The sequence below is a fragment of the Aythya marila genome (assembly GCF_965140915.1).
Source record: "Aythya marila genome assembly, chromosome: 21".
NCBI classification, from domain to species: Eukaryota; Metazoa; Chordata; class Aves; order Anseriformes; family Anatidae; genus Aythya; species Aythya marila.
The window spans coordinates 5,543,251-5,561,816 of NC_139062.1; the positions used below are offsets into that span (position 1 = coordinate 5,543,251).

Genomic DNA, 18,566 nt, shown 5'->3' on the forward strand with positions numbered 1-18,566 from the left:
AGGGCAGATGAGCTGAACCATGTTGTAGCTTCCACGGAATTCTGCAATACTATCCTAGTAGACCAGCACTGTGAATGACATTCATTTACATACACTGTGAAAGTGTCTAAGTTATCAGCCTGCTACAAGAAAAAAAAAAAAAGCATTGCCACTTACCACACTTCAGTGAACAAAATCTGATCAAAACTTTTTTTTTTTTTTTAGATAAATGTGGTTGGGAATATATAGATAATGGGGGTGGACGATACATAAGCTATAAGCAATCTTGCACCCATGTTTTGTTTGGTAATTTTTTTTTATATATAATGAAGCAACCAAATTGTTTTTTCGGGGGTATAAAAAAGAACAACAAAGGATTTGTACGTTTTTGGACTTCTGTGTACCAATATCCCCCTGCTGCATTTGTTAACCATACAAATATGTGTGGTTTGGAATCAAAATAGCATCGCGTTCCAAACCCAAGTTGCTGGCTCCTGTTAATTCTCTGTTTTATGTATGCTGGGCCATGTAGACTCTTCCAAACTAAGTACATAAAAACAGATAACTGATGAAAATAAGTTTATGTCAGTAACTCATCTCAAGTGTAGTTCTGAAGAACTGAACACAGTAGGAATAATAATAAGCATGGTGAGAACTATCTTAACCTTATCTCGACTGACAGATTATGTGCAAGTTTCAGGTATTCATGCAAAAAAAGTTTTGTGAAACAAATACAGTTGCATTTAAATGGCACGGTACATCACCGTAAATTAAAGGCCCTTGCAATATTCATAATCACATGGTTGAATTTAAACAACAACTACAAAGCCACAAAACAAACAAAAGCCCTGAAATTATGCTGCTTGACTTTAATTACTGAATTATTGGAACAGTTTTCCAGGAGATGGGGAATTTGAATTGAGGCTGTAGGTTGTTCTGAAAGGCAGGTCCCAGCAAAGTCACTGAATTTTAGTAGAACACTGAAGGAGACTCTGTAGCTTGTGTTACTCAGTGACCACGCTTCATGCACATCAGTCTCTTTTGGCTTCAAATGTATTGATTTGTACTGGGATTCATGCAGCTAGCAACAGCCCTGTGAACCCTGTGTACAGAACATGGAGCCAAACTTGTACAGCTGAGACACAGACGATGGCTTTATAGCTTATTGCAGTAGTTTAAAATGTGATGTGTTTAAAGTGCAAGAAAATATTTTAAAATCTGACTTTAGGCTGGACTTTCTCAAGTCTAATCTTAAAAGTTATTATTATATAATGTATTATGTTTGTAATTTATGAATAAAGCTGTCTTAATAGCTTTAAATTTTAATGCAGAGGATAAAAGAAAACAATTGCTGACAATGCAGTATACATCTAATTTATTAAAAGTTAATGTCTGTGATTTGATACCTTTTTTGAGTGAGTTTTATGTGTTCCAAGTACTGCAGTATCACATGCAAGAGTTCTGATTATTTCCATATTTGTCATATACTGCCAAAAGTCTTAAAGACCAGTTCAAAACAGGAAAGCTGTTTTGTCTATAGATATGCCTGGAAAGCTTTCTCCTAGAAACATATTTTAACTCCTAATGCAGCGTATCTTAAGAGAATATATATTTAGACGTGTACCTAACTTACCAAGTAGTGCACAAAACTGCCATCATGGCTTTCTCTCAGACTTCTGCTAGGTCAGAAGTCTTGAGATGTCTTAGTTAATTTTGAACTGATGTGAGGGTTTGTGTTGTCCTCAGTACACAGGAAGGAGATTATTTCATGACCTACTAATTTCTCATCAATCCTGTTAGTGTACTAGACTGCATTAGTTAAGAATAGTTTGAAATTTGCAAGTTGTTAATGGTCCTAGAAAGTTCTTCTATAAATATTTGATTCTTTTAAATATGCTTCACCTGGAAAGAAGCAGCCCTCTCTGGTTATTCATTGTTCACCACCTCTCACACTATCACTCAGAAATGTGCAATGAGGTTGCAAAGTGCAACAGCACAATGCCAGCAGTAGGGCTTTATTTACTTTTCTCCTTCAGGTGTCCATCTCACTGTTAGTTGTGTCTCTGGCTGTAAGAACAAAAGCAGTAGACTCGAGAGCCAAAGAATACCAGTAACCCTGCAAAGAGGAAGTACAAAATATTTAAGTAATCGTATGGAAGGTCATCCCAGCTAATATACTGCAAAGAGGATATTCTCAGGGTTCTCAAGTTCTGAAGGTAAATATTGCTTGAGAATTAACACCTCTGTATGTGTCCCAGGTTCCTTCCCTGCCTTGTACTTGTTCTAGATCTGACTTTGAGTCTGTACCATACTGTCAGTCGTGCATGGGTACGGACTGCAGTGAAGTAGACATTCTCCTGGGAAGCCCTTCACAAAAACTTTGTACAAGTTAGAGATATTACACCTACCAGCTAGCATGCATTGTGTTGTGTAAATCTGGAAATGGTTCATACAGTACAGTTGAGCTGATTTATCAGTCTGATCTGTAAATAACACCAGCACTGTGATTTCCTTCATATCCTCTTTCCATTTTTTTTTCCCAGCGGGATAATAGGCCTTTATTATGAACTGTGTTCTCAAATGATCTGTTCTTGTTTTGTTTTGGGGGGTGAGTTTGTTAATTTATTTGAGCAAGTTTGTCCCTTTTTCTCCTGTGGCACCATGTGAAATCACTGTAGCCATTTGCCTTTTCCTCCATGTTAGCTCTACTGTCCATCTTCAGTTGGTGTTGAACATTTTTTATAGTTTTAAATTTTAGTTAGTCTGTCCAGATCCTTCCATCGCTGTTGTTGAGCTACTTTGAAATCCCCCCAGTCTGTAAGTTCCCATCAGTATTGTGTGAAAAAGGACTGTCATATCACCGCTCAGTGACAAGCTGTACTCTGCAAGTCATCCAAAACAGTGTTGGCTGGTTTTACTGCCATATCACATTGCAAATTGATGTCCAGTTTTCTGCTTGCTGTTTTCCCCCAAGAGTTTTTTGTTTTGTTTAACTGCTTTGCAAATATCTCCTTGTCATTTAATATTTGCATTCTGGATTATTTTTCCCTAGATGAACTGGGTTGCAGTTTTGTAGGTTGAATCCATTTCATTTCCTGCCATATTTCTGACCTCTTCAGCTTCTTTAGTACTTCACTGTCCTCACTGGAGTTTTAAACACCTTTTAGTTTGTCCTCTGCAAATACAATTTTATACGCTGCTTTTACTAGATCCTTGAAGTTAAGCAATTCTGGTTTTGCACCCCCACATTTCGCATCAGTAGACACTTCTGTTTAATTGGTTATTTTCTGTTACCAGTCTCACCTGCTCAGTATTATTGTTAGGTTTTAAATTTATCATTGGTAACTTTCTGTTGTTCTGTTGGAGATCCTGTTCAGTTCTTCACATGTCTACTCTTGTCGTGTGAATGACTATAGATTTTCTTGTGGTGGAAGTAGTTCCTCAGACTGGAGCCCCACACTTGCTCAGTATGGATACTTTTATCTCAGAACTTCAGAATTTCATTTTTTTTTTCTTGAAAATGCACTTCTCAGCTCTATTAGTTTATTAATTAGAAAAAGACACAAACCCAGCATCTAAGCACCTAAAGTTACTTCACTTTTGAATCAGACTACCCTTAAGAATGAGCACAAAACAGCCCGGTATTCCTTTCTACCTGGTTCAAAGAGTTCTTACTGTTGTGAGTAACGAATGTGTCTAATGGGGATTTCTGTCAGAAAAGTCTGAAATAACAATTGTGTTTGCCTGTAAGTGGAATCCTGTCACGACTGCCTTGGATATTCATTCCACCTATTTCCCTGTAAAGCTCTGTTGAAGGATTTCAAGCGATTGGGGCATCTCGGTTTCTCCTGTTTCTGGAGTATCTAAAGCCGTGAGAAGTGAGGATGGAGTACACTGGCACCCCCTATTTCACTTTGCTTCTGTATCTCTACATCTGATACAGTGACTAAGAAATCAGTCTTTGGATACTAAAGCTTGTTTTTCAAGAAAGAAAAGTATAATTTGCAGAGTGACAAACACCTTCTTTTGCCTTTTTGTTCTGTCTGAGTCCAGGAAGGACGGGTAGTAAAGAGAAACCCAGGAATTTCTGTATGTAAGAAATGCACTGGCTGTTACTGGACTGGTGGGTGGCCAGGGGGCTTTTTTTTCCCCTCTGTTTCTTTGCTCCCTCCTTCAGGACTGACAGACTGGGCTGCCTTTCTCCTCTAGGACAAATTGCTGAGGAATAATTACTTGGGAGCACAGCCCGTGTTCTGCACAGTAAAGCAGAATTTGCTATGCGTGGCTGAAGAAAATAGCTCTGATGCATGCAGGTTTTTTTTAATCCATGGGGTATAGTAAAAGAAGGGGAAACCTTTAAAACATGCAGGTTGCTTAATCTTACTGTATTGTAGGGTTTATAATTCTAGAACCACATGTATAAAAATGGCAGTTAATTTCCAGAACAATACACGGTTCATTTTCCGAAAGCATTGTTAGCTGTTTAGCACCCAAAAGAAGCTCATATGATGCAGAGAATCCAAACTCTGCATGAACATATCCTTCTCCCTTTCCTTTTTACTGGGATGAATGGACGTAAATTGGTACCAGCTGTAAAACCAAACTATAATGCCTCTTTATGCACTGCTGCAAATACCTTTACTACTGAATAGTATTTCTAGATACATTTGTTACTAGGTATCATGTAAAATGCATTTGGAATAGTTGTGAAATCAGTTGTCTTTACAGGCAGTTGTCTCTGTCCCCTTTTTTGAATTTGACCCAATTTAACTATTCTGAAGGAGTGGGAGAGCAAAACCAGTGTTTGGATGCATGGCAGCTACCTAACGCTTCATTAATATTGGACAGATGTGGTCACTTTCACATCTGCTGTATATGAATGTTTTTAGTAATAGGAGGTTTTGGGGGCATTGGGGAAAGCAATTACGGGCTTGTGTTAGGCAGTGTTTAATTGTACAGGTCTCACATTCAGCATCTGTTACACATGATTAACCTCTGGAGCCTGCAAGCTAGAATGAGCAGCAGGGCCTGACCTGAGGTAGGTAAACTTGAAAGCAAACATCTTACCTATTTTTAAAAGGACACTTCTTCAGACTGGAGGTTACAGTTGCTGAGGCTGTTCACTAGACCTCCTATTTGCATTTCACTTCTGATTTTTGTGTACCCTATGTATTTGCAGAGTTCTAGATGCTTTACATTCCAGTAGGGAGTGCTAACCTTTACTTAAGAATTGTGTAACTTCCCTCTGTTTAAAGCCTTCTGCTCTGCCATGACAGAATGTATTCCTATTCTTAAAACTGAGTGAAAGATTGCTTTAAAGAAAACTGTGCGGTCACTGGCTTCACCACCGGTAACACTTCCGTTAACATTAAAAAGGAAGACTTTATAGGTGCCAGAACTGTAACTCTTAAGACCAGTGTCTCTTTTTTTTTTAAGTAAGAAATATTTTTCCACTAAAATGTCAGTGTTTAACTTGACATTTAAGGACAGAAAGATACCCTGACTGCATACATGCAGTTGGCTAAAGGACAGAAAGGGACAGAAGCACAAGAAAGGAATGTTGCGAGAGGAGAACACGTGAATGAAAGTAGAAAACATTAAAGTGAATAGTGCTGTGTAGATAACAGAGCATAAAATGTGAAATTGTGTTTTGCTTTTCAGATGTCTGTTCATGGTTACCAACACACAGTTCCAAAAGATAAATGAATACAAAGTTCTTATCATGATAGTCCCCACAAAGCCAAAAGATTGGCTAGCACCTTGTAAGTTACAGTTAGGGGCAAGTATGTGTCCATCGTTGGTTGAACAGTCCGGCACTGAGTGGAGTACATAGCTTTTGCCTTAAACAAAAGACTGTTCCTGTGGCTGGGATCAGAACAGGAACCTGATTAAGCTTCATTGAACTGAGTACAATAACTGGTTTTGAAAATGTACGCATTTGCGAGGAAAAATCATTTATTGTATTAAACCAGTCTGGTAGGAAAAAGAGACAGCTAAAAATCAACATAATGGGTACACGATGTCCTTTTACCCTTCTCTTCGGGACAGGCAGACTTTTACAACAGGTACGTTTACCAGTTTAGGTTATATCTCAGGTACTGTCATGTAGGCCTGGTGTAGTCCATCAGAAATGTAAGCAATTTTACAAATCTTCTTCTGAAAAGAGCTGATAAATCCCTTGCTGGATTTACCACAGATTTATTCTACCACTTACGCTTTAAGTGGCAGTTAAGAGGACTGGATTCAGTCTACAAAATGAAATTCCTATAGTGTGTGTCCACTTCATAGTATCTAGTTATTAACTAAATTTCCACAGGATTTTAAACTAATTGCATGCAAAGATATACACTGAAAGGAATTCATGTAGACAGGGACAAAAAATTACTTCCTTAGAAATACTTACATTTCTACAGCCTCCATATTTTGCCCAATTATATTATGTTTCAGCAGATGCTTTTGAACAACACCAAAAAGTAAAAGGAACACTTAACTGTGTTGTATGTTTCCTATTTTCTGGCATTCCTGTGTTTTTTTAGATCCTGCCTTATTCAGAAAGCCCTCTGCTAAATGATACCACTGTTTCAGTGTGTTCTAGGCAATAGTTATTGATTTTAAACTATTATGCAGAGCTGTAGACTTAACTAGTCTGCAAGGATGCAAATCTGTGCAAAAGTACCTCCTCAAATGGAAATGGAGAGGCTTTGAAAAAAAATTCATGTGTTAGTATCAGCAGAACAAGCTAAAAAGTCTACAAAGACCAGGCAATAAAGTACTCACAATTTCCATTCACAGATCTACTTGCTTAGAATTAGGTGGGATGTTAAAAGCCATATATGCACCAGAAATGGACAAAAACTTTATTCAAAACAGACGTGTCTCTTGGAATGCATCAGGACAAATCATCAGACTGCATTAAACCAGTCGGACTCGATCCCCAGAATTGAAAACATTTAATGCACATTCTGTGGGTTTTTATAATGTCTTTTGGACATGTTATGAGTATTTTCAGTTAATAAAAATAGTAGAAAAGATGAAACTGGTGTTAATGCAATTGGAATATAGCATTTGTTTATTTACTAAAGCACAAATGGCACGAACTGCTCGCCAACGCAGTGGCTTTATGACCTCGTGTCCTGAAATACCTGCTGGTTGTGCCAGAAGGGTGAAGTCTGGTACAGCACATCCAGGGCAGCTTTCTGGGAATAAGTTTTTACTGGTCTGGTACTGCTGAAGGTAAGCACAGATATTTTCAGTACATGGATAGCTTTTATTATACCCATAATCAGTAAGAGTCATTGTGGTTTTCCACGTATGTTTTTGTTCCTGTTGGATGTATTTGGGATACTGTCTTTCAGGTTGTCCTTCCATTCACTTTCACTCCAAATGATTTTGCCTTGCATTACTTTAAAGGTTTCTTTACATCCTTCATTTCATGTCCTGTATCAAGTGTCATTTAATTACCACAATAATAAAGCTTTGAGGGGAGAGTATATTCAAAGGTAGACTTTTCCAATTCCAAGACCAAACATGAAGACGTAGGAAATACCTGTTATGTACAAAGTGAAAGTCTTCTCTACATCTGCACTTCCAGTAGTATTGTGTGCTATAAGAATTACTTCCTACTAATTCCTACCAAGCACAAATACCATGGCAGCAGGTTCTCAGAGGTAAGTTTAGAATGATAGAAATATTAGAAAATGCCAATGGACAGGTAGTGCTGCTTGCACTGACAGGTTTTATTTTCAAATTGAAGATGCAGCATGGCTGTAAAATTCATACTGTTTCTAGGCAGTATTTTAAGCCAGATTAGTTTAGGTTCATAGTTATGTGGTAATTACAGGCTTACTTGAAAGCAAGTGACCTTGCGACAAGGTATGTGCTAACATACTCTTAGCCTGTTTACCTGCTACTAGACAGCCTTTTTTTCCTTTGTCATTAATAGTGAGGTTTTATGTTCAGTACTAGTCCAGAGTCTGTATATGGGAGCCCAGGGCCTGCTGGGATAGGGTTTTACACTTGTGCTGTCCTTTTGCCCTTCCACTGAACTCTTTTCATTTCAGTCATGAGCAAACAGTCAGTGCCTGAACTAACAACCCTGCAATCCTCCAAAGCACGCCTCGCTTACAGTACCAAACAAAGGGAGGCCCGCGTGGGCCGGCCCAAGCCAAGGAATGCAGCTTCGGGGTTCTGCTCCATAAATTTAACCAGCACGACAAAAAGGAGATAATATGAGCCTTCGTGATGATCTGAAAGGGGGAGGTTTGTGTCCCATTGATTGCGGTCTGGCCTATTGCCAGGCCCCGAGCCTGACCGACAGTTGAACCATATCGTTAAGGCGTGTAATACAGCTCAAGTCTTGTACAGCAGCCAATGAGTACATATCCAGAGGGCAAAAGTTTATAAAGAGTTGAGGCTGTCCTGTTTAACCCTCTCACACTGCATGTAATATATACTGCTGCCATTCAGAAATAGTCACATTGCTATTAAAAATGTAAACTTTCAACTTTCTTTACTTGGAAAAAATACATATGTGTCCGATTTCTAATGTGCAGCAGATTTATAAAGTGATCTGAGAAAAATATGTAAAACTGATCCTTTAAAAAAAAGTCCAACCCGCTTTTTTTCAGTACTTTATCCATGGAGTTAGTTACTTTTGTGTTCAGAGATGTCTTCTGGGTTGTTATACAAACTCTTTCATACAGATGGAGCTATTTATTGCCTTGATGTCACCTCATTTAGCATGGGGTTGGTATTTTTATAGATAATTTTTTCACCTAATGTTGCTGTTAACATGTGGAACGCTCTTTATCAGTTTTGTGAGCACCAGCCAGTTGATTTGAATTATTCTTGCAACTCTTAACTTTAAAGATCAAAACAAACTTTCTGAGGAGCTTTATCACATAGTGAAGTTTGTTCTAGCAGTTCTTTGCCGTTCCTGTTGCAACACCAGTTGTACTGACTGAAAAGTATACGAAGGAGGGTATGAAGAGAAAATGCACAGGGCCAACGTACTTCTTTTCACGTAGTCCTTCATGCACAACTAGCAGGTTAATGTTGAGCAGGAGCCAGTGGTTTGCTTTCTCCCTGAAAGAGGCTTTCCCAAAAAAATGGCAGTACAAACAATATGTTATCATTTCTTAAGTGAGGCAAGTTCAGCTCTTGTTCAGATGAGGTGTTTGCAAGAAAGCCCTGCTAAAAACTGCATCTTTTGTATGGGAGCATTCATCAACACCCTGGTGAGACAGGAAACTTCAAGGTGAAACTCTAGTAATACCATTCTGCAATCAGTACAGGAAGAGCCCGTGTTAAATTGGAAACTGACAATGCAATGTTACATTTTTTTTCATTTGTTAAGGTTGATGATATCGAAGTGCTTGAAAAAGTATTGTTTGTCACACTGTTATGTAGTCAGAGGTGGAGAAGTACCAAAGGTTGAACAGTGGTTGATGCACAACTGCAGTAAGTGCCATGCAGTTGTCCAGTATACAAGCACATGTAAATTACATATGCAGCTAGTGGATTTCTAACATGGATGTTTCAATAATGTGTCATTTTGGTGAGTGTATCTGCTGCTCCCTGTTTATAAGGAAGTGATTCTTGATGTCTTAATTTCTTCTCACTTCCTTTTGAACTTGGAGCCTGAAGAGGTTGTATGCAATCATAATCCCAATGAATAGTATTCAGTTTTGGTTTGATGTCGTACACAAAAGAAAGGGGGGAGGGGAGAAAATAGCTCTATCTCAGAGAAGTTGGCAGGAACAGCCTACATGATAAACAGTTACTTCTTCAGCATGCTGCAGCTCTCTGAAAAGCATATTGGGTCAGATAAAGGTCTTCAGTATCTGAGCTGGTAGATCCCTCAAAAGAGGAGGGATTTGACTGTAAGTGGGAGGTTTTAACCCTAGGCACCATTTATTTGCATGTTTCTGCCTGAAACTAGCATTTTGGGAACACATTTAACAAGTACAATATATTCCATGTATTTGCTGGAATAAACGGTGCATATAAGCTTCCTCAGATATGCAGTCAGCAGGGAGCTGTCTGGCTCATGATTTTACACATTCTTGCATCTAACAGATATTCTAATGCCAAATCCTGTACTCAGACTGTACTGCGTGCATATTTGTAACACACCTTAAAAGTATCCGTGTCCCAGTTGGTGAATGAACGCCATCACAGATCTGTGCCAACTCTCTGGGTTGCAGGTGGCAGATTTTTCCAAGAAATCATAAGCCCAACACAGGGAAGTGGGCGCCTTATTTATGAGTAGGAGATAGTAGTTACCATTTGCCAGTACAGTCACAACGAACCCATGTAATTGTCATAAAGTTCTCTGAAGCTGGGCCCAAGTCATGTAATGTTTGCGTTCTCAGATGCAGAGAACATGTGGTTAACAACTCTCTGCTCCTTTATGCTCAGTAAATGTGGAGTACATTCCTGCTTATTGCCACGGTGCAATATTTGAAACAAAGTACATGTAAGTATATCAATAAGGAGTCATGGAAATGGTGGATTTTTACTATTTTGCAAAAGCGTGATAGGAAGTAACAGGCCTTACCAGAAATGGCATATATTTGCTTTTGTTTATTATTCTTATATTCCTGTGCTATGAGAGCATCATCTGTAATTTGATTGTGATTGTTGAATTTTGAGGTCATTCTTAATTGATTCTGGGACTTCTTATGCTTTATGCTGTACTCTCCAATCATGGATTTGTAAGACAGACAAGTGCTGCCTTCATTCTGCATTTTGTGGGGATGCATCATGCATGGGGTGATGATACTTACTGAAGGGCTGCAGGTACAATTGTCTTGAACAAATGTGGCAAGTACTTAAGTTACTGCATATTTTATAATAAAAGATGCAAGACTATTCCTCCTTTAACTTACCAGATTAAGTCTCTTTTCAGTGTCTGAAATGGACTAAAACCTCCTCGGACAAAGCAGTCACTGTATTTGTGAAGCAGACTTTTTCCAGAACCACATAGGTAACAGATTTAGCATTATTTCTCCAAAGTACCAGCAGCAATTGAATTCATAGGCTTATACTACGTGCCACTTAAAATGGAAGCAAAGACAGAATTTGAGCTATACCAGAACCAGTAAGTTTATTGCTTTAAATGGGTTAGAATGACGACACTGTAAGACTGGTTACCTTTATGAACATTGATGTTAATGGCTGGAAGTTTTTGGCAGCAAGAACTGTGTCTAGCTGAAGAAAATTATTAGAAAGTGTGGGAGAGCCCTGTGGCTAGAGGGAGAGACCTTGTTGGAGGCTTACACTGCTGATCTGCACACCCGTGTTTGTCAACAAGAATGGACTTACATAGGGTTAGCATAGGTGACAGTCAGTCAGTACAGCAGCTGAAGTGTCTGTGAAGAGCCTTTTCTATTCAATGCTGTTTTCATAATGCCACAATTGCGTCTCTTTGCACATAGAGCTGTTGTTTGCATTGGGTTTTGGGTGTCCTCGTGCTCTTCTGATTATGGATCAAAATCTGTATGCATGTTAAATGTGGCTCAGGTTGCCTTTTTAAATGGGTTCGTAGTTGCCACTCCTACTCTGTTACCAGGACAGCAGATATTAAATTGTACAGGTCCACATCCTAAGTGAAAAGTCGTAGCGATCGCTATGTTGGTCACAGTTTTTTTTTCTTTTTTCCTGTTGCTTTTTTGATTGCAGGTAAAGTTGGAGTATTCTGAGTAATAATTTGGGTGTTAGTACTAAGGAAACTGAAGGGTGTAATAGCAAAAGTTGGTGCATTTTTGCATATAATTTTAGAAGTGTGATATTTTGTTTTCACAGACTATAATCTGTTGATAAACATTTTGTTACCTTCTGATATTTTTGTTTGTTTGTCTTTACAAAGCAACCTAGTTACACTTCAATGAAATGTTTAGGTCCAGAGGACAGTCAAAGATGAGTAACAGTTTTGAGAACAGTGCTGTGCACCTCAGATACCCTAAGAGCGAAAGCCATAGTGAAGGAGAAAGGATAAAAAGTAATTCCCTAAAGCATGTTATTTCTGTTGTAGAACTTTTTTAGATCTAAGTTGGTAAATAATTCTCATCAGTAAAATATGAACAACTTCCTTACACAACTAGTCTGTGATCTGTTTTAATTTAAAAAATTCTGGCTCAAAACTGGTCAACTGAATCACAGGAATCCTGTGAACCATTAAGCAAAAGCCAATCAATTAACACTGCTAACTGTTTTTAGTGGATGTACAGCCATCTGAAATGAGATGCTCCAGCGTTCAGCTTTGTCTGAACAGTGAAGAACTGTAGTGTGTGCCTCAACCTTCTGACACCATTTCCAATCCCTTTGTGTCTCCATTCAGGAGCACTCTTCCCTGCTGTGTCTAGTAGACATGAGGGCATTTCTGTCTTGTATTGCCTTTTGTGAGCTTATTAACAAAGAATCAGCAAATCTGTTGAGTGCATGTTTAATGCAATACAGATGTGGGCACACCACCGGTCATTCTGCTTTACAAATCTTCACTTTTTGCATTTCATCAGTGTTGCTTATTATTTACAAAATGTAACTTGAGAGTGTAGAACAAATTTTTAGATTAGAAAAAAAAAAAAATCAAGTTCTGTGGAATGCTGTTAGCTGTCCAGACCAAACAGACCAGTTTGCCAAGGGGCTGATGGACTAAATCAATGCAATTTATGCTAGCACTAGTGACACTTCGTTGAAAAGCAGCTGGCCTTCTTATCACCAAGATGAGAATTAACTTTTTTCACCAGGATGAACATTTTTATTGTGAAGTAGCAGTAGAGACAGTAAACACTGTATTTCTTAATACTTCTTCTGTTAAAAAATAACCCCACAAAAAAACCACCAAACCTACAACTATAAATTGCCAAGTCTTACGGAAATTCACTGTGGTAACTAACTAGTACTTCTGCTGGGTCTGTCTGATCTGCTTCTAAGCCAGACATTAGAAACAAGCGTTCACTGATATCCTGGCTGCTACAGAATAGATCTGATTAAAAGACCCGTTCCTTCCTCATTTTTGCAAGATTGGTGCATACAGTGTTTCAGGTACCCCTTCCCATGGTACCATGGTATTAGAGAAAGTAGCACAGCTGACTGTTTATCTAAAAGACAGTTAATATAAAAACCATTATGCAGTGTTGTTTCGCATTCCCATGTGGATGGTTGAATGCTCCATTATCTAACTTTCCTGAATGTATAATGGGGAAAGAAAGTGTCTAAGTGAAAAATTAATGATTGGCCCATAGTGAGTTAAAAAGCATACATCAAGATTCAGACATTGGCTCTTTAAACTTGTCAATAGAAGCTACAGGTGCTATAGAGAGGTTTAAAAGCCAGTTGGGGCTGCTTGGACAAGTAAAATTTTGTCATTTTCCTGCTTTTGGAAGTGAGGAAGTAGGACAAGTAGCAAGATGCGAGTATCACGCTGGTTGGAACTTTTTAGTTTATTTGGAACTTCGACATAACGTTTTCCATTTCATGAAGGCATGCACACACTTTGTTTACTAATTTGTAAGAATATGTAAAAAGAGGCACTGATTTATTCACCTCTTACGTAGGTTCAAAACTATAGCAATACTACCATGCAACTGTGCCCACTACAGATGAATCCTATTTTTATCTAGAAGATCTAAGGGGCTGAAGAGGTGATTTGTTCCCAAGTGATAGTAGTTAATGGGGAAGTTCTAACAACTGTATACAGCCGTTATTCAGAGGAATAGTTTAGTCATATATAGGTTGTGGAAGTCATCTGTTCATCTAGTGTTTTGGTTATTCTGGTTCAGATAACTGCTACCCATGGAAGAATACAGTTTTAAGGCATTAAACTTTTTTTTTTTGCAAATGAGGGAAACAAAGTACCTCTATGAAGCAAACTGAATTTTCGTATTGGCATTTTTTTGCTTAGAAGCCTCTGTAATTAATTAATTAATTAATGTTTTACCAAAACCTGAAGCAGTTAAGCAGGACAGGTAAATACTGGACTATTCCAACAGTATTCACTGAAGCCAAGAAGGGAAGGGGCAAAAAATTGTCTGTCATGATTAAAGGGCATGGGTGTCAAAGACTGGAAGAAAACCAAATTTTAAGTGTGCATGTGTTACGAGTCTTGGACAGGACTGCTGAAGGGGAAAGGTAACAAAGAAACAGGGCTCCAGAGAAAACATCTGCAGAAAGCAAAGCTTCGAAGGCAAGTACTCTTGTGTGCTATTGCCAAGCAGCTTATAAAGAAAAGCCGTTGTTACGTGGGATTTTTTCCTCCTTTCTTTTGATCAAAAAGGATAGAAGCAGTTCATTGTACAGGGTCTTTAGAAAGTATCAAGATGGGAAGTAGAGTGCACTAATCAAAAATGGTGCATTTGGCTTGAAAAGCTAGTAACAGCAGTAGCTTGGGAGGTATGAAAAACCATGCACCAGTCCCAGAGTGATGCTATTGGGAAAGGACAGAGAATAAAGCAAGGCTGCGCAGCCTGTAACACAATTCTTCAGGGGTAGGGCGTTCCAAAAGCTTAAAGGAATTCAGAATATTATTTTTTAACAAAATACTGCTAGGGGAGGAACCTACCCTGCAGTTCTTTAGCACTGTGGCCAGTATCAACCTCTGATGTCTCTTAAGCCATGTGTGTCTTTGTATTACTTTCATTTTTAATAGCTACTCAAGAAGGGTGAAGTATACTAAGCCTTGCTCAGAGATTCTAATTGTAGATTTTTCATTTAACTTTACTGCATGTTCCTATTTCTATAAACCTGCAATTTTTAACTACGGGCAACTGTCTGTTAGTGGGAGCGCCGTCTAGGTCAATGCAGTCTGTAGAGAATTGAGAAGAAACTGTCAAATCAATGGAATTCTGCTGATAAATAGATCAAAGACTTGCAAACCATATACTCAGTTTATATTGCTTCTTCATTGAGCTCACTGCCCCTTAACTGTAGGAGAAAACTGGGAAAGATTTCTTTGAAATGAAAAGCCATATGAATAGATATTGTGTCTTCAAGGCCAAACATTACAGAATCCACATGCTGTATTTGTGAAGACCTTGTATTTTTAAAGGCTTTATCACACCTCGTATTTCAAAATAAATAAAACTCTCGTGTGCTGACAGGTTTAAGTAGAAGGAAAAGCCCTGCTGTTGCAATAAGTCATTTTTCTGCACCTATTTTGCATGTAGGACACAAGTGGTGAGAGTGAGAAAGCCACGCTGCTGCAGAGGACCCCAAGGGCTCTTGCCCCGCTATATAAAAAGTCAAGCGGAAGGACAAGAACAGCTGTTCAAACTGACTGACAACATCCAAGATGAGTTGTAAGTACTGACACAGTTACTCTAAGTAGTTCCATTTGCTACCACTCTATCTTTGTGTCTTTGGGAAAGAGAAACAAAAATGATTTCACACGCGTGCGTGCACATACGTGTAATTTGTTTTCTCCTGGTACTAATTAGCAGCACAGTACTAGCCATCTGATGACTTACACAATGGCCTGTCCACTGGCTATAGACAAATGTCATAGCAGGTGCCACTGGGGTCCATGCTTCATCTGCTGCTAACTGCCATTTAACGTGCATGTTCAATGCATGCTCAGCCTTTCCTGTGCATAAATAGATCTGTGTTGCCAGAATGTGTACTCCTCTTCCTGTGTAACAGAAGCACATCCATACAGGCAGAACTAGTATCTGTTCCTTTATCTGCCTCTGTGTGCTATTTCTCACAGTCGAAGGCCTAGAAGAGTGGCTAGTGGCTCCATAATAGCAGTAGGTGAATCACACTGACCTGTTACTTGTGTACAGTCTCAGGTGGCTCTGGTTTAGATATGAGAGAAGCTAACTTGGATGCTTGTAGTAAATGTTATTCCTGAACTAAGAGTGTTAACAGTTAATGAGCAGAATAACCTGCACTATATATATATATTTATGTATTTATTTTTCCAGAAAAGCCTATGCTAAATGATCTGAATGAGTAAAAGATGTGCCATCAGTTTTGCATATATGCTTGAATGCCTTGGCTATAGGTGCATGAAAGCAAGTGAAAACAGCAGGTGATGTTCTACTGGTGGTCAGGGTTGAAAGTATAAAAAATAAAAATAAAAATGTGTATTGAATAAAAGCACAGAAAGATATCTCTACATTGGTTTCTACAGGACATGTCAGTTTGCTGGGTTAGGGTCTCAAGGTGTAATTCATTATTTAACCAGATCCTTCTCTACCACAGTTACCTGAATAGCTGTTTTCGGTATTTCATATAATACTGCGTTTTGCACCTATTATCCAACAGAGCATGTGTCAAGACAAAGTAGTTAGAATTGTTTTCAGTGCCTCAAGAAAAAAAGTAAAGTATGTGGTGAAGCTCGCAGAGGGCGTTACCCATTCAGCAGTCTGTCCTAACTCCACCAGCATCAATGATCTGGTACTAAAAGCCAGGTTACTTCCAGCTGCCTGTAACAAAGAGTTTGTAGTTTGCCACTTGCCTGTGGCCTTGTGATCTTGCACTCTTACTATTTTAATCTCACATAAAGAATCTAAATGGCATATCCAGCCTGGCTCTTAAGTGAGGAGAATCAAAAGAAAGCAATTTGTGACAAAAAAAATATTTTAGCATCAACTTTTCGCAAGTATACCCTGTAAGCAGATCTCTGTGCGTTTGTCATTGAGTCACACTGTTCAATCACTGTGACTTTCACCATTAAGAACATCATTCAACAAGAAAACAGTGTTTCTTGTCATGGAAAGTAAGTACAAAATTATGCCTCTGACTTTTATCCCAGTATCATAATCAGAAACACATTTAAAGACCTGATTATTTGCATATTTTCCTTCAGAGTTAAATCCATAAAAGGGGGTTTAATACCTTGCTCTACTGTTCTAACTAAATGTTTCCACATTTTTTTCCAGTTAGGCTCACTGTTTCACTTCTGGAAAATATTGTGTAATTACTTCCTGATGTTGTTAAAAACCCACAAATTCTCCAGAGATCTGGTTGCTTCTGCTTTGTTCTACTGGATCATGTTTCATTTAATCTTTCATTTTATTAATTTGAGATTTTTTTAATAGTGTAGAAGCATGTTTAAAAAAAAAAAAAAAAAGAACAGTCAACTAAAGCATTATCTTGAAGTAGTATCTTAAAAGGTTAAATACTCATTTTGAGAGCTAGGCATAGAGAAGAAAATAATAGTTGGCAAAAGAAAATGGGTAATGATGCATGACTCAAACTTAGAACAAAATGTAGAGCTTGAACTACAAATTAGCTAATGTTTCAGTGCTTCGCCATAAAATGTGTCCTCTATTTCCATTCCTCAAAATATATACATGACGGCAGTAAAAATCTTGTATGAAAAATCTGAGAGATAATCTGGTCTTATGGAAAAAATACAAACCTGTAGTCTGGTTTCCCAGTTGTGTGCACTGAACTTTATAGTAGCTTTTGGTGCTTCAGTTCTCTCCATGGAGGTCCCCATATAGAGGACTGTAATGGCATACATGAGGAAAAAACAGCTGGTCTGCTTTTGTGGATATACAAAAACTAAAATTTCTCAACTTCACTTGGACAATTGTGAAGAACAGTGACAGAACGTTAGGAATTTCTGATAAACTTTCTTTGAATTTTCTTTCCCAGTGTGCCAGTAAGTTTGCTCTGGTTTTGCTTCCAGTGGAAGTTCAACCCGAGTCAAAGCTAGGATTTGCATAAAATAGTGGACTTGCTTTTATGTGCCTATTCAAAGGAACAAGACTATTCTGCAGGCTATAATGCGACTATATTTTAAAATGAAGATTTCTGTGCTACTTCTTAAAAAAAAATCACTCTCCTTCATACTTATTTCAAAGAGAAAACCTTATCCTGAGGTGTTTGAACTTTGAAGGAAAACTGAGGAAAACATCTTTTCAGTCGATGTGTGAACACTTTTGCCTAGGGTTTTTGTTTTAAAGTGGACAAAAATGAGTGTTTCTGCTCCTTTTACTTAAAGGAACCCAATTGCTATCATACCATAGTCATATCATGCTACTCTTCACAGCACTTAAATGAAAATTTAATCTGTTAACTCAGATGAGCATGTACGTCTTCTTCAATTTCATGGAAGCAAAAGCATTTGTCAGCTGATGTGACTATAATACATAGGGCAGGGAAAAGACAAGTTCAGCACGGAATGGCATCTTTCAGAGAAGTATCAGTAGAAAATTACTGGCGTTATTATTCTATACTACGAAAAGGAACCATGACCTGAGCTTTTGAAATATGGCAAAACAGACAGTAGTTCTGGAATTGGTCATTAGAGACGGTAAGCTTTTCTGTCTATCAAAAGCACTTAAAACTGAAAATCTTCAGTGTTTTCAAAATCAGTGGAGTGTTCTGCATAATATAGGGCAAAAGCAGACAGATTTGTACAAGCAACTGTTCGGAAAATAGTAATTTTGAACCTATTTGACAGCAAGAGAATCTTAGTTCTACAGATACTTCTACTGTCGTGAGTTGCTGACAGAGCATTATTACCCTGTTTAGCACTCTTTCCTGGTAATGTTGTATATTCTATATATAATTTTCTGAAATTTTCAGCATTTAAAAAAAAATCACTAATGAGGTTCATTTCAGGAGTAAATCAA

The 18,566-nt window shown here is 38.2% G+C and overlaps 1 protein-coding gene across 3 annotated transcripts in view; it reads left to right on the forward strand.

The window, feature by feature from the left end:
- Positions 1–18,566, forward strand: part of VPS13D (vacuolar protein sorting 13 homolog D) — a 103,746-nt gene that overhangs the window by 81,717 nt on the left and 3,463 nt on the right. For all 3 annotated transcript variants that reach the window (XM_082777161.1, XM_082777162.1, XM_082777163.1), the window contains one exon: positions 15,147–15,278. In XM_082777161.1, coding sequence (XP_082633287.1) covers positions 15,147–15,278 — 132 coding nt within the window. The remainder of the gene's footprint in view (positions 1–15,146; positions 15,279–18,566) is intronic.